General features: G+C 36.3%; 1 protein-coding gene across 19 annotated transcripts in view; it reads right to left on the bottom strand.

Annotated features, from left to right (window-relative positions):
* cacna1g (calcium channel, voltage-dependent, T type, alpha 1G subunit) overlaps positions 1 to 23,769 on the bottom strand; it is a 205,111-nt gene that overhangs the window by 61,077 nt on the left and 120,265 nt on the right. For 15 of the 19 annotated variants that reach the window (XM_086063911.1, XM_086063912.1, XM_086063907.1 and 12 more), the window contains exons 11-15: positions 11,104 to 11,255; positions 10,065 to 10,250; positions 9,285 to 9,399; positions 7,579 to 7,734; positions 5,660 to 5,725 (exon numbers count right to left, since the gene is read on the bottom strand). In XM_086063911.1, coding sequence (XP_085920037.1) covers positions 5,660 to 5,725; positions 7,579 to 7,734; positions 9,285 to 9,399; positions 10,065 to 10,250; positions 11,104 to 11,255 — 675 coding nt within the window. The remainder of the gene's footprint in view (positions 1 to 5,659; positions 5,726 to 7,578; positions 7,735 to 9,284; positions 9,400 to 10,064; positions 10,251 to 11,103; positions 11,256 to 23,769) is intronic. The other 4 variants (XM_086063916.1, XM_086063925.1, XM_086063922.1 and 1 more) reach the window with 1 other exon arrangement.

Genomic DNA, 23,769 nt, shown 5'->3' with positions numbered 1-23,769 from the left:
AACACAACAACAGTAGCATGCAAAGGGGCGAACCCTTACTATTTAAACCTTCCATTTGTTCAATATTCTCACTGCTGAGAAAAATGTGTTGATAGGCCACAAAACATGCATCCGAAAATTAGGACCCCATTTGGACTTTTATCTGCCATTTTATTCAAACCATTCACAAGCTCATTGGATTCTCTGGAAAATAATTACCACGTTAAATACAAAAAAATAAATACAAACTATTTTTTTTTCTTTTTTAAATACTATGCAACTTGTAGTATGCAAACCTTAGGACCTATTCACCACACCTCTCAAAGGACTTCATTTATCCTTCTTGTGTGAGAGTACTGCAACCACATTTTCTTTAGTGGGAAATTGAACCACTCATTTACATGTTCTCACATACATTACGCGGATTTCCTGATTTCCTTAAACTGGTGGAGTGAGACATTAGGTGTGGATTGCTAATGGACCTGGGGCCTAATCAAGTAAAGAGGTCCTCACATTTCTGCATCTAGTTATCATAGCTTTCAGGAGGGGAAAACAGAGCAGTGGTGGCCAGTCAGGAGCTTGGAAAGTTATTCTTGAAGTAACTAAAAGCAACAAGGATTTGTTTTGTTTTTTTACACACACACACAAAAGAAATGCTTTTAACCCACAACTCAATAGATGAATGGATTTTCATATGAAAATTAAGTTTAGGGGACTGTTCTTGTGGCCCCATCATTTTGATGGAAATAAGCCACATCACAATTAACTCGTAACCTTTTGGCCAGTTCATGGGTTTTCTACGAAAGCATACAGAATTCACTTGGCAATTGTTTTTTTTTGTTTTTTATCTGTTATTTCTGAGTGTATTTTTAGCTTTGTTTTTTGGAAAAAAAATTCAGAATTAAGAATTTATTTATAATTTTTTTTGTCTTTTTCAGAATTATTATTTTCAATTTTTTCTGAATTATTGTTTTTTTGTTTTTGAGAATATATTTTTTCCTGTTTCTTGTTTTCCTTCTGTTTTTCGGAATACGTATATATTTTTTCAGTTTTTCAAAAAAAATTCCACTTGTTTTTCGTAATAATATTTATTTATATATAGGGATGTTCGATGCCGATATAGATACTCATTTTTTGAGTAGTCACCGATACCAATACCAAATTTTACAGAAAGACCTATAATAGTAATTATTAAAAAAATAATAATTGAAATTAATGGCAATTTTGTATTTCTCTAATTTAATAATAATAATAATGATAATAATACCGGTAATAATACATTTATAATTTATCAGCTCCTTTCAAGACACCCACAGACACTTTACAGGGCAGAATAAGCTAAACTAAGTTTAAGAAGAAATTTCAAATTTCTAGTTCCTGATTGTAAAACGGCAGATACTGGTATCGGCCACCGTCACGAATACCAGTACCTTAAAATAAGACTGGTATCAGCACCGATACGATGCCTTGTATCGGTACTCGCCCATCCCTATTTATAAATCCAAAAAACAAATACCGGGGTAATTAAAAAAAAATACATTTAATACATTAAAGGAAAAATAAATCCCATGTGAAAACTTGGAATTACATTTAACTAAAATTGTGGTAACAAACATAATTTTTGTGCTTTTAGAGGCAATACTATGTTAAAATATTTTGTGTCGTTATCAATAGCAATCACCTACCTAAACCTTATATAGGTTGTAATTAGAGTGCCAAGCAGATGCAATCCATTTGACTTGATACTGTAAACACACCACTGCAATTAGTTCGCATTATTGAATGCATGTCAAATCAGAAATCTAAATTTAGACTTTACATCTACTATCACTTGTCACTATTCGATTTTAATACGCTAAAATGCCTGCATATCTTTGCAGACAGAAAAACAATGCATTTCTTCCATTTGGGTTCTCTGTGAGTAGATTTTATGACTCGTGAACGGCGCAATCAGAGCTTCATTCGGGGTGAATAAAGTTGATTTACTACTCAGGGATTATCAGTGTAGGGCACGTGCCTCCAAGTTGAATAAGCAAGCAGAAAGGTGGACATGATGTTGGTTTAGTGTATTGGTAGGAGGCCGGGAAAGTGTGTGTGTGTGTTCTTGAGGGGAATCCTTGGTGATGAAATAGCATGGATGTTTAAACAGTTTGTTTATCTGCCAATTCGGGCATGGTGGCTGGAGCAGGAGATAAGCCAGACCAGACCTGCTGGAGATAGCCAAACATTAATAGACACCAGCAGCTCACAGGAGGATCCCAATTACCTGGCATCAAAACGGGGCCTACATGGCAGATGGATGTTGATAGAAGGAAGTGCAGTAATTGTTTGTGTGTTTTCCATAATAGGGTTCTACTAAAAGGGATGTTGAAACTTTGCAGCCGACCGTGGAAAAAGTAGAACTCTGAGGAGAACTTATAATAGTGTTTTGAAAACTATTTTCATTTTTATGTTACTTCCCTAATTAATTCATATAGAAATGCATACAAAGGATGAATTGTAAATCTACAATTTCCTTACGCAAGCTGAGTTTTTCAATGAGCCATCAGTTCGGGTGTGTCCAAAATGTTTCCTCCAAGAGCTGCATACAAAAAAATATAAGGATGTAAGGACCCCTTTAGAATTATTTTCTGTGGATTTATTAAGAATGGTAAAACCAATCTTCCAAGCAATTTCATATTGTAGTTATAAAATAACTACACTAAAGCTTTATTTTAAGAAGTGATAAGAACATTTTGGGTAAGATCTCCAAAAGGAGAACCAAAACAAGAGAAATCTGTTACCACCTCCACTCCCCGTAAAACAAAACAAAACATGGGAGCAAAACAATTAATAAAAAGTTAGCCTTAGAACATTTTGTCATTACCTGTACTTATTTGTCAAGTAAGAATTATTATTAATTATTTATTTTATTCTTATTATTTTTTTTAGATTTGACATACATTAAAATAATTGTAGTATCATTGGATGTATCTCGAGGCTTTGCCGAGTTTTTCAGAATAATCAAAATACGGCCACCCTACATTAATTGGAACTTGACAAGGAGCATCAAGTAAAGGAAATTAGGAATTTGCTTTATTCACCAAACTCTTTGCAAATCATTAGAATAGCCCTCAAGTCTTGACACTCAAACATTTCACGTCACCCTTAGATAAATAAATAAATAAATTAAAAATAAATAAATAAATAAATATAGTGATGCAGGCCATGCCAAATGTTATTTTTAGTATATTTTGTGGGCCGTTAAAAAACAGATGGTGGGCCACAAATGGCCCCCAGGCCACAGTTTGGGCATTACTGTATCAAAAAAAATTCAAACACCTTACATTAACATTAACATTAAACATGTTTTTCTTTCAACCGATTTTTTATTTTTACTGTGGTTTTTGCGAGCTACGCCATAACATGCAGCAATGTTACAATATTATAGCACTAATGCACACAAAATTAATCTTTGTCAGTTTAATTCCGTAGTGCACTGTTTTATATGAATGGGATTTAAAAAACAAGCAAACACAAAAAACAAGCAAAAACTCTAAAAAGTAACATTCACCCACAGCAACAGTCGACATTCAGATGAGCGGACATGGAAGGATTACCACTATTTGCTTTTTAAAGATTTAACATTCAACACTCTTGAAGAACCCAAGTTATGCAAACAGAGTTCATCTGGCCCTGCAGCCTTTATTAGCTTGCCTCCTCGAGACATACTGGATTTACATATCCAGCAGCGCTCGGGCCTCCCAGTAAGCTGGCACCCTCGCTCCTCTTCACTATGTCCTAACCTGCAGCCTGATACAATAAGAAGACTTAAGAGGGAGCTTGTTGGCATCCAGCTTTGCTGTAGTGTTCTCACCCTCCGGCTAGAAAGAGGAGCAATGTAAAGGGGCTGGTGGAAGGGAAGCAATCAAACTGAGGGTTAATGTTGCTTTTAAAAAGTAGAAAGAAAGGAAAAACATGTACACGGTAAAGTGATGCGAGTGTTTAAGCACTCTGTTGTTTCTCCCAAACCAAATCAGAGCAATCGTTCACGACCCTGGTTAGCAGGACGGGCTGCATGCAGGAGGCAGTGGGGAAGAGTACTTTGAGGCGTGACATATCTTCAGGAAAGCGCACACAAATATTGGTGGTCCTCTGTTTTTGGGTGATAAACTGCATTTGTCACACAAATATTTTGAAAAAAACAAACAAAAACATATTGATTAGGTGTAGGTGAGTACCGATACTAGGTATCGGTATCAGGCCGATACCCAGCCTTACTTCAATATATCGTCGACAGATGCCCATCAATTATAAACAAATGAGAAAAAGATCATAGAAAATTGCTATTCATTTCATGCGATTTTAAGGAAAAAATGCTATATAAGGACAATAATGGTGATAAAACTAATAGCTACACTTTTCAAAACTAGACAACATGTTTAGATATTCTATGGTTAAAGATTAGGAACCATTTTGGACAGATTAGACCTTCTTCCACAATTGGCAGACACGTTTTACTTCACCTTACGTCCCCATTCATTTATTTTACTTTACTTTAAATTTGAATATTGCTTTATGTTGTCTTTTTTTCTTTTACAAATGAATGAAATAAAAGTAATAAATAATAATAAAAAAAAATAGGGCTCCTCAGCTTTGTACTCAATCTTTCAGGCACCCATTAAATAGTTCAACTTAGAATATACATTCTGCTGGTCGTTCCTGTTAGTATGATACAGCAAGCGTTAAAAATAAAAGGAATGGGTGAAGGGTCCGCCTAGAACTTTCCAATTGGTGCCGTGACCCGGATGAAATAGTTCACCACACAAGTGAATATAACTACAAGAGAATGTAACTATTTTAATCAAACATAAATAAAATACTTGTACATTTCACTGCATTTAAAGGTTTTTGGGGCGATGGCAAGTTGAATACGAGAATGGATTCATTTTAATCATGGCTTTAAAATAAATAAATATATTATAATAATATAGGAATATTTTTTAATTGTAAACCAAAACAAAAATGTATATAATTAATTTAAAAAACATAACATTTTCGGTTTGAGAATAGCAAATACCAAAGAATAAGTAATATTTTTGTGTTGTCATCTATATGATATTTGGTGTTTTATCCAACTTATTTTCTCCTGTTATTATTATTAGTATCGCCTTATTTTACCAGACAGACATATTCATTTTTTTGCAGCGATGACTCATCAAAGCAGGCGACAACATTTCCATTTTCCTCTAACTTTGTTTATGCAGAAAATGAAGCGTATCTGCGTCTGGAGTTCTATGTTCCCAAAATAAATTCTCGATTGCATTGCACAAGAAGCCTTATAAAGCAAGTGCAAACTTCAGGTTATAAAACATATTCGCCAGCATTATACTTTATATTTATAGTGTTTGAGAACCTTATGTGATGACTACTATATGCTATAATTAAAAATCTAAATTTCTCATAATTTTTTATTCATTCCTGTTATTACCACATTTCTTTTTATTATTTTATTTTTTTTGCAATGGACCATCAGGCTGTGTAGAATTGGAAAGATATGTGACGTAGCTGCAAAGCCTCCGTGGGGATGGATGGAGTAACAGGTAAATGGGGAAGGCAGAGGGAAAAATGAGGGCGGGGTAGTGTTAGTAGCATAGGGGAAGGGCAAGATAAGGGAGCTGCCATGCTTTACCGTACATACCCCTCCATCTACAGGCAGCTGAATTAGACTCAGGTGGGCATGCAAGTCCTCCCGCTTGGTCACTTCCTACAGTGGAAGTGATTGGTGCAGCAACGCAGGAGAGGGAGGCGCGCATTGGGAGGGGGGGAAAAAGCACAGAAGTGAGCAGTAGACAAGAGCAGACGCAAAGTTCAAGGAGATTCATTCGGCCTCATCGTAACATTCTGAGGTCACCATGCCGAGAAACATGTCGCAGCCAATTTCCCGTCCCAGCGCATGGTCGACAAAATGAACTGCACGAGTCCATTAGCAGCCTCCGTAACAGGAAAGCAAGAAGGTCAGAGAGGAACAGTGAAGTGGACAGCCACGGTCTGTGTTCCATTTGTTCAAAAAGCAGCCAGAATATGATCTTGACATACAAAAACATGTTTGTACCTTTGCAGCACAGCATTGCAAATTGTTGACTTCATGCTTTTAGCATCCATGCAGGATTCAAGTTGATGTGTTTGTTTGCATATGTACAGTGTGTATAGACGTTTGCACCCTCTGCAGTGGATACTGGACACCACATTGAGAATATAAGGAATGTGTAATGCAGTACATTTCACTATGAAAATATCTCCAAAACAACTAACATGTTTTTGTGTCTTAAATCCGGAGCTGTACATCTCTTTTATGTTGTCTCACATCACTGAGCGGCTGGTTACCTAGCAACAGCAACACAAGGGAAGTTTGGCAGTTTAAAAATAATCTTTCAAAGAGGGATGTGAAGTTGAAAAAGGAAGAATGTAGGAGTACCGAAGACACGCGAATAAAACATCGACTGGAATAGAACATTGTGTGTTGATCTTGTACGCGCTTGTGCTTCACTTCCATTCATCTTTAGAGTCCAATTCATGTGTAGTAAGCACATTCCAATGAGCTCTTTCTATAGGAAGCTTACTTTTTTTTGGACCTTGTGAAAGCACAAATGACAGTGTACTAGTTTTTTACTACTAGTACTAGTCAACAGGTAATTCAAAAAAGTTAAAAAGAAAAGTTTATGTGTTCGTCACTGTACAGTGGGACAAGTTTTTGTTTTTACGGACAATTTTTTGTTCTGATTAATGTGTATTGCCCCCCCCCCCCCCCCCCCGCACCCCCGCACCCCAAGGACAACATAAGTAGCCCACAGGTCTGTTCTATAAATAGCTCACTAAGAATCTAAGAATAATTAAACAGAAGAATGTTAACATCAATCTAATTATTTAAACCTAACGTGACACATGTTTCTTCTGTACTAAATAATTCATTGAAAAATAAAATAGATTATGTTCAATGGGGGGGGGGGGCTGTTTTTATTTGGCCAAATATTTCAAAAGAGGTGATGTCAGAGCTGTGGTTTTAGTCAGACTCGAATATCGTTTTTTATATTTTAATGGCAGTTTTGTTCTGGGTTTGTTTTTCCTTTCATTATATATTGCCCATGTGGATTTTTAAGTATCGAGGTACACAAATCATTGTACCTCCATATGACAAAGACTGGATTAATTTGACTGAATGACAATCAATATTTGTAAGTGAGGTGAGAGTTGATAGGCGGCAGTAAAGAAGAAAAAAAGATAGAATGCCTGCAGCTGGTTCGATATTTGATTGACCCACTGTGGAGAGTGCAGCATTAGTTAAAGTTGATATCGAAAATCTGCTCATGGGTGAATATGTGCAATAGAATGACAAATAGATGAGGTTCATTTTGATAAATCACATATAAATCAACATTGGTGTCCCTTTCACTTTAGCTGTGTGAAGAACTATTCAGACTTTCAAGACAGTGAGAGGACACAGAATCAATAAATAACTTAATATTTCAAATGAATATGCTAGCCATCTTCCTGGGGGAGAAAAGAGATTGTACAAGATACTCTTCATCACTTTGCCATATATCTGTAAAAACACCATACCTCAGTTTGGAAGCCTTCAACCAAGATGGCCACCAGCAGGTTGAAGAGGACGTAGTTACCAAAAGTCATAAGGGCAATGAAGTAAAGAGCTGCTACCGGCGTCGTGGATGCCATGCCGTTATATAATACCTTGTTCCAGTCTTCTTGAGTTAAGATCTACAAGAGAGGATTTTGGTAATAAAAATAATAGACAAGTAAGTATGTGTGCAGTTCTTATTATTTATTCATGTTTTAGTTATATTGTTTGCTTCCACTCTCTGCGCTGACCACTTTTATTGTCTAACTAAATCTACTTTCAACCCATAATTTGCACCATCGTTTTTAACAGGCTTGCCAATGCAATGCTCTGCAGACACGATGATACTTAACATATTCCGTCATCCGACGTGTCATTGAATTATTAACAATGGCTATATTCATAGTGATAAATGCTGTGCATTGGCTATGCAGGGATAATGCATAGATGATAAGAACCCAGAGGGTTGTGTTGAACATGTTCTGTGAGACATGACACAAGAGGAAAGCCTATTTGATCCACATGTAACATTCTTGGAAATGGAAATCAGTTGAACATGAAGAAAAGGCTGATTGACCTGTCAGTGTGGTTAAGAAGGTTGAGGAGAGAAGAATACATTTCATTTATTTACGAGAGATGGTCCTTTAAGCCTTGTAAAAGGGCCATTTCGATTAGAAGAACTGAGACAAAAAGAGTGTATTTGCTCAAAGGCACTTCAGCATATTTTCAATATCATTGGAATATATATATATATATATATATATATATATATATATTGGGGTGTCAAAATTAGTGTGTTAAAAAAGTAATAAGTAATAATAAAATTTAATTTAAAAAAAATAGCTGTAATAATAATGCATATATTTTTGGAGACAGGTGTCAAGTTGTATTTTACAATTTTTAAAATGTGAATAATTTCACAAGTTACGTCATGTTAAGGATTAGATAGCTCTTAATATGAAAAGGAAAAATGCACTGAGCTGTCACCGTGTGGCATCTAGTGGCAGAAAAATAACCTTGACACAAATCAATATCACACTCGTTTTAACAGTACAATACATCTTTTTTATTATTAACAACATTTTGGTCAAGTCCCTGACAGGAGACTTTTGTGTTTATGTTCTCAAATGTTGCTGTCTTGAATATTTTAAAACTCCGTTGTTGTTGTTTTTTGTCTGATTATTTTAAACACTGTACTGTAATAGCCTTGGAAAGAGTATGCCAAGGATAAACCATTACTAATTTCTAAAAAATATATAATATATACAACATACAATAATACATATATATATATATATATATATATATATATATATATATATATATATATATATATATATATATATATATATATATATATATATATATATATATATATATACATATATATATATATATATATATATTATATATATTTTTTTTATTATAATTATTTTTACTATTTTGTATGCATCATTTTTAGCCATTATAGTAAACGATATGACGGCAGAGCTCCATTCATTAAATTTTGCAAGCATTATATTATGTAAGAAGAAACAACATGTTTTACTGGATTCAGAATCTTCATCACAATGCAGTGAAGATGGAAGTATTTCTCCCATCTCTAATCTAGACCATGGAATAACATTGTGTGCAGTTTATAGCAAGGTAAGCAAAGATGCACACGTAAGTAGAGAAAGTTTATACTCACTTGAAAAACAGTCACAATGGCCCATAGAAGAGAGTCAAAATTTTTCCTGTCTGGTAGCGTGTCTCCATCTCGCTCAGAACCAAATTTGCAACCAAACAGATGCATCCCCAGAATACTGAGAGAAGGGATGGATGGCGACAAACAAAAAAGAATGGGAGTGAATGTTAACATCAAACAAAATCAACTGCAGTCACTTAAGATAAATATCAACATGGGAGCACAATGGCTTTTATTATTTAGCTAGCACTGACTGAAAAATAATGATGTTAGCACTGATGAGCTGAGAGTCATCTGGTTGTCAATGTTTAATGAGATGCAGATATGTTCAGCACCATGGAGAGCGCTATAAAAGATGGCCCATTATTGTCAGTGCAGCGGAAGTCAAATGATGAGGTTGTAATGTTCATCATTTGACCAAAGAATACAAGAAAAATACACCTTTTTTACTATCATTATTTGCATCACTAGTCCACAAAGGCACAATTTACATTTAGATGTGGTCTCCATCCAGTTATATTACAGGTTTGTGCATTTACTGTAATGTTATCCAGTAAAAGAGCATTCTGCCTAAATAAATAGGAATAAAGAAACATTTTTAACAGACATGGTCAGAAATATTTAAGTTTGTTTTTTAGAACTGCACAGCTCTTTCTAATGCTTTGTCCCTGCCATTGTGCTGAAGAAGGCACAGAAATAGATACAACTCTTACTGTATATTGATATAAGACTCTACAAGGTAACATTGTGTCCAGTTAGTATAGACAACACACACACACACACCTGAAGATGAAAATAAAGAGCATGAGCAACATGCAGAAGGTAGCCACGTTGTCCATGGTCTTCATCAGCACCACCAGTTGCCTCTGCAGGGCCGGCATGAATCGGACCAACTTCAGCACCCTCATGAGCCGGAAGGTCCTCAGCACAGACAAACCTCCACCTTGCTGTCCCACGATTTCCCACACACTATTTGAGGATGACATACCAAAATACATCAGACTCAAGTAAGGGCCAAATCGGTTTATCGTAAAATGCATTTCAGCCGTTAGATTCAACGTACAGTATAGTGTACGTAATAGGGGTGTCAAAATTAGTGTGTTTATTTTCATTTCATTTAAAGTCCCTTTAACGCTACTATTTATTTTTAACGCACTATTTTTGACCACCCCTTACTTGGAAAGCCTGTAAAAACATTCTGCTTAAAAATGGCATGGCTGACACCATTTTGCTGGTATTAGCGGCAAAATGACAAGAGCACATTGTGTCGTCTGCCTTATCCTGAATCATGTTATTTTCTCACAAAATTTCACAAGGCTAACTAAACAAAACAATACAGGATGGACTAGGCGAAAAGCGTGTAATTTGCAAAAATAATCTCAATAATTCTGGCTTGCAAATTGAAGGGTTTTTAAATTCACATTTTGAATGGAAGAAACTAAAACACCAAATACAATTTTAGACTGTCCTAATTGTCTCCACTTCTGTCGATGACATCACACCTAGACATGGTGGCTATTTTGGTGTTCTAAAAGGGGCCATCTAGGGCAATTAGCTATATACAGATTACGTGTGGTTTAGTCCAAAACCGATTGATATTTTTGGAAATGACTGTCACTTTCATTTTCTTGGACAAGAAAACACATCAGGAGAATTTGTTAGCCATGTGGACACTGTAGATCCGTTAATGTTTTATAACCAATGTACTGCTGGCTTCATTACAACAATATGCCTGACTTATACAGTAAGAGCACTGAGTGCAGACCTCTGCCAATATCCAGAATAAATATGAGAGTAATACAAGTGTGTGTGTTCAACTCACCTGATGACCACAATGATGCCATCAAATATATTGTAGGGGTTCTTAATATATCCAAAAGGTCCGTAGACCAATACTTTTAACAGCATCTCGAGGGCGAAGAGGCTGGTGAACACAATATTACTGATCTCCAAGGCATTGGTCAGCTCATCAGGCTGGAGGAAAAAGAAAGAAATAGGTAATTAGTACTTTACTGGCTACATTGTTAACAAAAACTGGAAAATAATCCATTTATCTATCCATCCATGTTGGGCATTTAAGAATATGGAAGCAACGATTACAGCAATATTGTGATATCGCGATATTAAAACTGCCACAATATTGTCATCATGCAACAAAGCAGCAAATCTGTTAAAATGTTCATTTTAAACATTTCTTGACAATTATGTTATATTTGACCTTACTAATCTAAACATGACATTCTGATTAATATTACATTTGTGGAATATGAGTTATAAACAAAATCCAGCCATTTTTATCAATCAATCACAGCTCACCTGTTTTCTGAAGCTGCACTGTGATTGGTTGTTACTTGAAACCTGAGCAACTATGATGTCATATTCACTCAACAAGAAGTGGCAAAATGGCCGCCCCCTGAGATGGATAACAATGGGTAGATTTTGCTGCTTAACTCTCATATTCCACTAACGCAATATTAAACAGAATAACGTATTTAGACTAGTGGGACTGAATAGAACATATTATTGTCCCCAAAATTTTGGGGGTTGACTACGCCTTTAATTAGACATGTTTTGGCCACCTACATTTAAAGGCCCACACTAATCGCCAGATGAAGGAGAACGTAACACGTTTGAGTTCCTCCATAAATTGACAATGCGTGCGTGCAATAGTAAGTAAGTTCCTTGACATCAAGTGTTATTATAGATTATAGGTCATTTATGTACATTGAAAAGGTTATTTTTACCTGTAATATTTGAACTACCTGTGTAATTTTATGACCTCAGCTAATTAGCATTGTATTCACGAGACATTTAAAATAAAGACTGGACACGCCTATTTATTTGTCATTATTATGTAGACGAGCACAATATTGTTTTTTTCCCCCCATATGAGCTTTTATATATATGTATATATATATATATATATATATATATATATATATATATATATATATATATATATATATATATATATATATATATATATAAGTAAGCTTTCTTTTAAATAATGCAGAAGCATTATTACTTCCTATCCCAATGCCGAATCATCACTCTTGATATCCTGCATATATGCAAGTGTGCACTGTTAATAAGGGCATAAAATCCACTAACCTGAAGCAACACATTTATGCAACAAGAAAATCGCCACATGTGCTACAATACAGTATGTCAGAGACGCAAAACAAAAGCATACCAGGGACTGAAATAAAATGACGACAATACAAACAAAACAAACTTTTGCTGCATACAATGCCCACACTCAGCCTTTGCTCCACAGCCGAACAGACATGCATGCCGATCACAAAGCTGCAGCAGAATGTGCCTAGGATGTCTGCTTGGAGCTCAACAGAGAATTGAGCTGTCACTCACAACAAGATCAAACAACTGGCATGCTTATGTTTTCTATGCTATCGAGAATAAAAAAAAAAAAAAAAAGAGATAGAATTAGAGCAAGCAGACAGAAACAAGCGCCAAGCAATAAAAGGCGAGGCACATCCAAACACGACACAGTATGTAAATCAGACCTCCAGCGCCAGTTTGGGCTATTATGGCAGAGGAGAAAACGAGCCAAATGCTCTTATGCGTCTGTAGAACATCCCAGACAAACGCTGTGAAGCCTTTTCATCTCTAGCCAATAAACAGTTTACACAACTCAAACATGGTGTCATTTGGACGCCTTACACAGACATGAAAAAGGGATGGAAGTTGAAGGTGATCTATGTCATTGGCATGACCCCCAAATAATACTGATGCATTTAAGCAATGGTGTACTGTAAAATGTTCCCTCCTGAGTACATGTATCCCCAAACTGAACCAGGAGGTAATGTAGCATAATGTAAACACAGTGTGCTGTCACCACATCTGTCTAGGTGGCCTGCTACTAATCACGGGACACTATGAATGTGTAAGCACCATTTTTCAAAACTAGCATAAAAACAGAGATTAATATCAAGTTTTGCCAGCATGATGAACGTACGGTCACTTAAAGACCACACTGAGATAGTTTGATGGTAAGAAGGATCTGAAATCAGTTAGTAATTACTGTGAATGGTAAACAATTTAGAAAATGTGTTTGGTTGAAACTTAGAGCCTACATAAAACAATCTACACAAAACTTTAGTGAGCATGTCTGGACAAGACATTGCGCAGTATGAAGTCATAACTCTCCAAAGAGCCGAATGCAACAATAGGGCCTGGGGCAGGGAAAACAAAGCAGCAATACCGCGGCCCAATATTGCACCATCATTAGGAGTCTTTCAGAAACATTACCACTCATTTGTTTTATCTCTATTAAGTCAACTCTAATGATGTCCACAATGGTTAAGGGCATGGACAACATTGATAGTTGATAGGGGTGTGATTCGCAATATTTAGCATGGCATGTACAGTAGATTAGATGGATAGGTGTGTGTGGGAATTTTAGCTGGCTAATAACCATTATATCAAACTGTAAAGCTATCAGTCAATAAAGTCATTCAAGGCAAGGTATCAACGCTTTTGTGGTTATATCGGCCGATGATGCTAGCCTAGTACAAAAGGAGTTTGCAAACTTGGACGCTGAAACCAGACAGATGAACCGTCCGATGTTAGCTTAATATTAGCTAGCATGTGCGTCCGACAAAACATAGAGAGACGACGTGGATGGATTTGAAATATTACCAAAAGTGAAAAAACACCCTGGGTTCTGCCGATTGTGGTGCGGGATCCTGGAAGTTAAAGTAAGTCATTTTAAACTAAAAAGGAAAACCTTTACATAGGGTGACTCGGCCGCGTTAGCGCTTCGTCCGCAGTCTTGGTACTCTCTGACATGTTTTGATAAAAGTGAATATGATATAAAAAGTGAATAGGTTTTGGACAACATAATGTGTAGCTAAAGTGCTATGTAAGTGCAATCCATTTACCATTATGATGAAATAAAAAAATTGTTTTCTTTTTTTTGGGACTATGACGTGTTTTTGGGCAAAATTACAATTAGTAACTGTCATGATTCACGTTTGTTGATTTTGGTTTTAGTTGGATTTTGGTTGTCATGTTTTCCTTGTGTCCCTGGTGTCATTGTCTGTCTCGTCTAGTTTTATTATGTCCACCTCTGCTCTCGTGTCATCCAATCAGTTCCCTCAGCTGTGTGTGTCATGTCCACGTGTCTCCCGTTGTCTCGTTAGTATGTGTATTAAGGCACATACGAAAGCCAATTTCAATGTATCCTCACTTACTGTTTAGGCCGTTCGTCCACATGACGGCGCGGTTTCGGAGATTAAAACCGATCACTTTTGAAACCGGGCTCCAGAGTGGAAAGATTTCAAAACGCGCCCCGTACGCGTCCGTCTGGACACCATATGCAGGATACTCCTCCAGTGATGACGTAATGGTCGCAGCTCGATGACGACGCAATGTCAGCAGATTGATGACGTGTGCCCCAATTCTCGCGTGACGCGCACGAACCGTCAGTCTGTCAACAATGGCGGATAGTCGTGTCGTAGTTGTTTTGCGCAGCCTCCTTAGCTTGCTTATGCTTTTGCAGCAAAGAATTTAGCTTCTTTATTCCCACGTTCAACAAGCGGTGTTGTATTTGAATCACCCGCCATTGTCCCTTCTCATGTGTTTGTCTTTTTCATGTTGTTTCGATACATGCAAAGCCATGTTTGTTCTATAGGTAAAGTTAGAAAAAATTGTGTTCATCTTCTTCGCTGATTCTTCTTCTACGCTTTCTGTTAACTCCCTGTGACTACGCTACAGCACCACTCCACACTTGGCATATACATTACAGCCGTTTAACGTCCTCAGCGTCTTCTTTTGGACACACGCAAGTTTTGAAATGCTTCGGTGTGAGGTGTGTGTTTGAAGCCGGCTTTGCTTCCGTCTGGACGGGACCTTAATTCCCTGCCTTTGTTCATTGTCTATGTCACGTCCTTGTTGTCGTTTGTGTTCACTTTGTCTTTTGCTAAGTTTTAGGTTTTTTTAACAGTTAGTTTGGAGTTTGACCCTTGTTTTGTTTTACATTGTTTTAGTATTTTTGTATGCCGTAGTTACTTGCCTTTTCATTAATTAAATTACTTTCTCGCTGCCTTGCTTCCCTGCACTCGGGTCCACCGCCATTGTAAACCCTGACAGTAATCCATTCAAATTGACTCAGGATTCAGTGGTTGAACGATTACTGAACATGTGAAAACTGAATTGGGAGTCAAGGCACTAATTGCTACACCCAAAAATTGTTTACTTCCTGTTCCTTTTTTTTGGGTAGTTTTTGTAATAATGATCCGGTGGGCACTTGTGATGGCAATTTAATTCTGAATGGCAAAGGCCATTCATCACACACAACAAATTTGTTCGAGCTCTGGTCTGAAGTTTTGTATTTTTTGGCAAACCGTTAATCTTCCCTGTCACGCTCTTGCTCAGATGGTATGATAAATGTAAAGCAATTAAACGTCTCAAGTAGCTTTTTCATAATACTGCAAAAGAAATTACAGCAGAAACGGAAGTGCGAACTTCCTTAGCTATTGCCAGAGTAAATCTCAGGGTCTAAAAATGAACAGCATAGATTATCTAGGATAGATGGAAAACTCACACAAGTGACTTTGCCTGCCAATAAATGTTTTATTTTTCCTATTTAAGATGTTATTGCAAGTCATAGTCAGAAATCATTGTGATCATGATGAGAAAAAATCTTAAATGTAACTGTCTGACACACACAAACAACAGTTGAATTACAATCCAAACAGTGTCAACCAGATTTAAAAAAAAAAGATTGATCAGTCCTATACCGTTTGTCGTTAAAACTAAGCCAATTAATTGTTTTAACATGATAAAATATTTTTTTGTTAACTTGTCAGACCTGGTTGAATAAATACCTTTAGAAATGCACTGGTAAATTTAGTGTAAAGTGTTCCAGCGCACTGGTCAATTGAATGATGAGCGCTTTAGAAATGATATTAACTTGGAAAGCTGATGACAGATCATTTCAAAGGGAAATAAAGGGATTTTGTGACTGAACCTAGTTGTAATTTTCAGGTGGTAAAGAGGCAGAATAGAATGTGTCACTTCCTAGCAAGACAGTTCAGTTTAAGTGCAAACAAGTGCAGCAAAAATAACCTATTTCTGGCTCCACTTGAAAAGAAATAATCTGCCCACATAATCCGCAGCTCCTGCCATTGAAGCCCATTTGCTGAAAATCAAACTGTTTCATCTAACCTCTTTCTCACTGTCTGTCTTTTGAAATTCGTCTCGGTTCTGATTTATCTATCGGCTTGATTTAATCCATTCACCTGATAGCAGTGGCCGTAAATACTTCAAAAGAACACAACTTCAAAGGGTAAACAAGTGCAGGACGACTTAGATGTTTGTATTGTTTTATATAAATCAACGATTTGAACTGAAACACTGAACTTTGTATGTGTAATCAAACACCAACAGGCAACCACATTCAAATAGGAACACCAAATACACACACCTCTATAATAGATGTGGTTGCTATGCCAAAACAAGAAGTACAACTTTTATGAGCTGAGACTTGGACTGCAGCAATCTGGCCATGAGACTGATCATTATTTTTTCTCCCCACTGTGTCTGCTCTGCAATTGTTTGTTTTTTTGTAAATCTTATATAGTACATATTCATGATTCCTCAGACATCATGCATGATTCCTGCAGAGAGTCCAACAATAAAATCCTTTCTTGGACATATTACTGCGGCGGCGTGTTTCAAGTTTACAATTTTAAAAAGGAGATTAATTTCTTAATTCAATAATAGCAACTGACGTGCGAGTACTAGCAAGGGAGAGATGAATTCCTAAACATGTTGTGAGTGCGTAAGTGAGAAACTGCTCTTGCTTTTCTAATTGCCTCCTTCAATGTCCGTTTCCTGGGTAATGAGGCTGCAGGAACGTTAGGAGGTGAAGTGTGTTTGATGAGGAATAGCGTAATCTGGTTAGCGCTAATGTAATTCCACCTAATCTGATGTGATACAATCCAAATGGAATGCCGCACTCAGACTGCTAATGACGCAGCACTGCGCTTGCTGAGTGTGTTGTTTTAATCAAGTGGGTGTGTTTGATGTATCGGAAGTAATTCGAAGCGTGAAATGAAGAGGGACGTACTCTCTTGGTGATTATTTGTTGATTGGGCTTGTTTGTGGAAATATTTTGGTTGGATACAAAAGCTGTATGGGGTTCTCATACTGTGTGTGCCCAAAAAAATACTTGACCAACATTCAAATATGTTAACGGAGTTGGCCATAATGTTCATCAGAATCAAAGCTGATGTTTTATTTAATATTATTATAAAACAGTGTGAGATTATGCACATATGGTGTTCCACAAGGTTCTATTTCGAGGCCCCTGCGGTTTTCTTTGTACAATGAGGAATCTCAACAGCAGATTTCAAGAATGCATTCGTACAGGAGGACACCATCTACACAACATAATCTAAAACAAATACAAATTAAAAATAAAATAAAATTCCATCATTGTTTCTTAAATGGCATTACGTTTTCAATTACTATGAATGAATTATTTTTTCTTCTATCACTTGTTTTTTGGGAATGTTAAAAAGTTCACGTTGTTTTTGTGTTACCCATTACTTGCTGCCCCTGGGTTCCATCTTAAGAAAGCATGGGATTCCTTTCACTGCTATGCGGATGACAGTCAGATCGATGTCCCGCTGAGCAAAAAGGACACTTTTTCATTAAGCCCACTTCTGTCCTGTCCAATATTCCTTATTGTTGCTAACTCACCCATTTATTTTAGAAAAACTACTATTGTATTCACTGCCTAACTCACAAATGTTGTTTTTTGTTGTCCAAATCCCATCAAAATAAATTTATGTTCAAGTAAAATAATATTACAATTTAGAAAGTACAGTATTCATAATTAAACATGATGCCTTAAATCAAAAATGCAACATTTACCCTCAGGGAATGGATCAAATGCGGAGAACGAATATCACCCCATTTAGGTGAGTGTGACAATCAGTGGTACTTTAACTTTAAATATATTATTTATTTATATTTCAGTCCTGAAAGACAAACCACAGTGGATGTATACTGCTTTGGCGATTTACATAACATTTACAAGTGGAAAATCTTTGTGTGTGCCAGGGTTTTTATTTATTTATTAAATTAGTTAGTTTAAATTAGTTTTCAGGGTGGTTTTAGTTTAGTTTTTATTAGGTTTGGTTATTTTAAATGTTTAGTTTTAATTTAGTTTTAGTTATAGTTTCACTATTAGTTTTCATTTAAAAAAAAGTGTATTACTTGTGCTCAAAATTTAATAAACACCACAGTAAAATTAAAAAAGTAACACATTTCTTACCTAGCGTTGTATTTCAGCTGAATTAAATGAAAAAGCAGGCAAGCCAAGCCATTGGAGCCAAAAGTTAAGCACGGAAATTTGTCGCATAGGAGCGACGTCATCTGGAAGTGTTTTTCTATTGGCTGCTGCTAGATGACGTCACTTCTGTGTGACAAACTTTTAGACGTCCTTGTTACGGTTAATATCGAAATAAATCCTTGTATACTTAAAATCACATTTCAAATCGTCCCCAAAGGCTCATGCATTAAATTAATAACGGCACCAAAGACTAAAACGAATGACATTTTCGCTATAATTATAGTTAGTTTTAGTTAGTTTTCGTTTTTTTCAAAAGCATTTTCGTTTTTATTTTGTTTCCCTAACAAAATTGTTTTTTGAATTTTTGCTTTTTTGTTAGTTTTCGTTAACTAAAATAACCTTTGTGGGTGCTCAATTTTTTCTTCACACTCTGGGATAGTAGTAGCTTTTGGCTGCTACTAAATGAGCAGTAAACCATATGCATGAGACAGACCCCCAACCCCCCAAAAGAAAACCTGTTAAAAAAAAACGTCAGCCATTGTTGCCACTTTAAATTGTGTGCTGTAATTCTTTAATCTGACTGAACAATATCTGCTTTAAATCGAAAGGCAGCAACAATAACAACGCTATCAAATCAAGCTAAAGGGAGAAAAGCATAAAATGTGTAAAAACGTAACTCATCTATTTAGTGGTTCAAGTACCGTAATATTACTTTGGATACATTCTATTATCCACACAGCCAACTAACTCCACAAAAACATAGAATGTGCCAGGTCAAATCAGACTGTGATTTGGCATCTCGGTGAATCAGGAAATAACTGAACGCATTTTTTGTTCACGCCAGCGATTCTGTCATTTGAATTTCACAGTCTTCAGGACTGGAAAAGCCTTCCTTCAAGACTGAGATTAGGAGCAAGTACATTGCACCAAAACGTGTGCTTAGAAATGTGCCTTTTTTTCAACAAGTGACAGACATACCTGTCAGCTGCAAATGAATTGAGCAAGGGAAAATGTCTTTGTCTACCACTGAAACTAGAGGACGTGAATTGGAAAAGATTATACATCAGCATAATATATATATATATATATATATATATATATATATTAGGGGTGTCAAAATTAGTGCGTTACTTTTGAGTTAATTAAAAATTCCTTTAACACCACTAACTTTTTAAACAGACGATTAATGACCGCCCCTTATTTGGAAAGCCTGTACAGGGGAAACTCCAGTCGCAACGAAGCAGACACGTCCTCGTCAAAATTTTGCAGTAATAAATTTCATAATAATGCATATATTTGTGGAGACTGGGGTTAAGTTGTATTTAACAATTTTAAAAAGTTACTTCATGTTAAAGATTAGATAGAAAATAAAAATGCACTGAGCTGTCACCACCGTCTTACAAATGCAATTATGCCATCTAGTCACACTTGTTTTTTTACAGTACAGTACATCTTTTTAATTTCAACTCAATTTTAGGAATTCAATGACTAAAAGATGCAGCCATATTTATATTAGTTTAAACATTTTTCCACTTTTATGTTAACAGGAAGATGAAAACCTAGGGGGGGAAATCATTGTAAATTTTATTGTACATTTAGAACAAATATAAAATTTGCGATTCATCTTGAGTTAACTATTGAAGCATATATATATATATATATACACACAGTATATATACTTAGAAAATAAAATACAAAAATTATCTTCCCAAGTAAATAGGCAGTTTGTTTATGCTGCATAGAGAAGTACAATGAATCCATCTTCTCCACTGTAAATGGCGATGCTCTTAAACAACATGGAGATAAAGCAGACACCCTCTCCTAACATGTCCAAGTCATCTGCCTCCACTGTTCTTCCCATAATCTCCCTTCTATCCCGTCACCTCCAAGTCCTTACACTCTGTAATCCCTATCCAACACTCTATTTAATCATCTTTTCATCCAGCCACCCAAGCCCCCCACGCTCTTCATCTCAGTGTTGCATTTGAATTCTATGCACTCGTCTAGTTTGCTACCCTCATACGGAGTGGATGTGTGTGCGGCATCCCTAGCAGCTGTGTGTTTGCGTGTGCAAGTGAGTGTTTATGAGAAAGGAAGTAGACAAGGAGGGCTCTGTTATGTGTCATCGACAGGGAGGGTTCTAGCGATGTTGCTCCATACGCTGATGGCCTGCATGTCTGTGTTTGAAGGACGCAGGTTGCCCACAGCATCTCTGTCCATTATAGACCATCTAATCAGGAGGCTACTTTATATTTCAGGGATTACATTTGTTGCTGTACAAAACGCACATGGAGGTGTCTTGTCTGTACACAATACACATTCTGGGAAACATATTTTCACATTTATTTATTTATTTATCTATAATCATTTCAATTTTAAGGAAAAATGCTAAATCGGGATACATAGGTTTTTCTTGAAAATGATGTAATTGTTTTTGGGGGGGGAAATTTTATTTATCACAAATACTAGTGATATCGGTACTTTGTATCGGTATCTGTGATTACTCAAGAGTTGAGTAGTCATATTAGTGTCAGTCTGAAGAGAAAGTTTTATTGAACATCTGGACAGCAACCGATTTTTAAAAAACTGCACTCTAAAACCATTTGGGTCAAAAATAGCACAAATTGGGTCAAAAAGGGAATGACCCAATTTTTTGGGGTTATTCAATTTACCCAAAAAGTTGGTTCAAATGAATAACACACAAAACAACCCATATCATTGGGTTGTGGGTTATTAATTTAATTTGATCCAACTTTTTGGGTTAAATAACAAAAGTTGGGTCGGTTAATTTTTTACTGAATTCAATTGGATTATTCAATTAACCCAAAAAGTTGGGTTTAATTAATAACACATAAATCAACCCAAATTTATGACCCACATTTTTAGGTTAGATAACTCAAAAAGTTTTTGCGTAACAAAGTTGGGTTGGGTTATTTTTAAACAACTTCTATTGGGTTATTCAATTAACCCAAACAGTTGGATCAAATGAATAACCCCAAAAACAACCCCAATGATTGGGTTTCTTTGTGGGTTAATAATTTCATTTCACTTAACTTTTGGGTTAAATAACTGAAAAGGTTGGATCGAACCATTTCATTCTGACCCAATGTGGGTTATTTTTGATGCGACGTGTTTAAGAGTCCAGTACATTACTGCATTCAACTTTTATTATTTTGGCATGTTGGGTAAATAATGCCCATTATATTTCAACCATAATGTAAGCAAAAAATAATTGATTCATGAGCTCTGCAAACTGGAAATGTCTTCTCACAGCAGCATGACTGCTTCCCTGCTATTACAACACACTAGCTTTACATTCTATCCCCACCCCAGCATGACATATAAAGATTAACGACATGCTTAACAAGGAATTTCTGTATCGTCACTATAATATGACACCTTATATATTTGTAGGCCATTTTAAACTTGCTGTTTAAATGCAAATCGATTCTGGTTAGCAGGAACTGTCAGGATAATAAAGCCTCACTTGTTGTCCAGGTCCTTTTGCTCTAAATATTTCCATGTGTAGTTTGTTGCTGTGTTTCATCATTCAAGATTGGGTGAACAGTTTGGTGTAAGACGTGACATTAAAAGCAACTGTGCTGATAACAGAGACAGACCGTCTTTCTAGTCAATTGACAACCTTTTTCTGTTTGACACGCTCATCTTGTTTCCATCCTTCACAAATCCAGATTAAATACCGCATTAAATGTAATCAGTCAAGTCAAGTCATTGCCAACAAACATATTGATCGATACTAATAGAGAGTTTGTGCTTGAAGCCAAATTCACTGAATTATAATTCACTTTGTGAGCGTGTTATGAAGTTGCTTATAACCTCATTATCAATTCCTCTTTGGGGTGTTTCATCACAATAGCTGAAAGTGTATGGACGGCTATGCATGTGAATGTAATCATTCTGTATGGACAATCACAAGAGTACTGGATTCAAAGATGGTAGCTCATGATTTGTGAAGATCAGGTGTCTCCAGATTTGTTTTCTAACTGGACATGACATTTTTAGAAAAAAAAAGAAAAGAATACACAACCATAGTGGGTTGAGTATTCTCACGGTATTTGTGAGTTCACAAAGTCCAGAGAATCCATCTTGTTTTGCTCCCATTGATTTCCACTGATATGACCCACTGGTGGTTTGGACCAATCACAGAGTGACATTTTTATTTGGGGGCAGGATATGCAGCTGTGACGAAAACAAGAAGCGCCGAAGCCGTGGGAAGGAAACAAACCACAAATGGCGACACCGGTGGACAAATGTGTGGAGGTTGCAATAAACCGACAACATAAACTCAACGGCATGATATCAGCTAGTCACAACAGTCGCTTGTCGGTGACGACATTTTCATCCTTTGCCGTAATTGGTCAAAACAAAAGTTAGGTAGACGTGCACACGATTCTGCTTCGTCCAATCGGCTCAAAGTGTTGTACAGCACCCCGAGCAAATCAACGTGGAGCAGACCCAGACTGATATTGTGGAGAACTCCCTCGAGTGAAGCACAAACCAACTAGGCTAACAAATTGGGCCCCCCAAGCATTTCATCTTAAGTCATATACTGTAAATAAAAAAAAGAAGAAAAAAAAGGTGTAAAACTTACAGTCTGACTCACAATGTAATATTAGGCCAATGATACAAATGTAGTTTTTATACACTATATATTGATGGTGGAAGAGAAATTACTATGTAACTGAACAAAAAATTGTTATTTGATCTTATTTCTTTTAATATATATTTAATTGCAGTATCATGTTTGAAATGTCCTGGCTCATCCACTAACATTATAGTCCATATTAAGCACATATTTGCATGACATAAATCCTCTTAGTATAAGCCAGGGTACATCCATTCCAAACAATGTTAAAGTAACTATCCTTTACATATAATTACTACGTACTGTTTCTTTAAGGCGTGAGGCATTAATGGTGACGCAAAGTATTTTAGTTCGAGAGTACACTTAAGCAAAACCATAATGCCAAACTTGGCCGGATGATACTTATGGAAAACAACACCAATATATATATTTTTTTCCTGCATGTGGACAGAATTACATAGACAAACTGAGGTTTGGAGATCCCTCCTTCTACTGGATGTCAGTGAGCTAACAATCAATTATCTGTCTCCGGGTAAAGTTTTCAGCTATGTGTCTGGAGA

The sequence above is a fragment of the Leptonotus elevatus genome, chromosome 20, assembly GCF_054856555.1.
Source record: "Leptonotus elevatus isolate MCC_2025b chromosome 20, RoL_Lele_1.0, whole genome shotgun sequence".
Classification (NCBI taxonomy): domain Eukaryota; kingdom Metazoa; phylum Chordata; class Actinopteri; order Syngnathiformes; family Syngnathidae; genus Leptonotus; species Leptonotus elevatus.
This window is presented reverse-complemented; position numbering and strand designations above follow the sequence as displayed.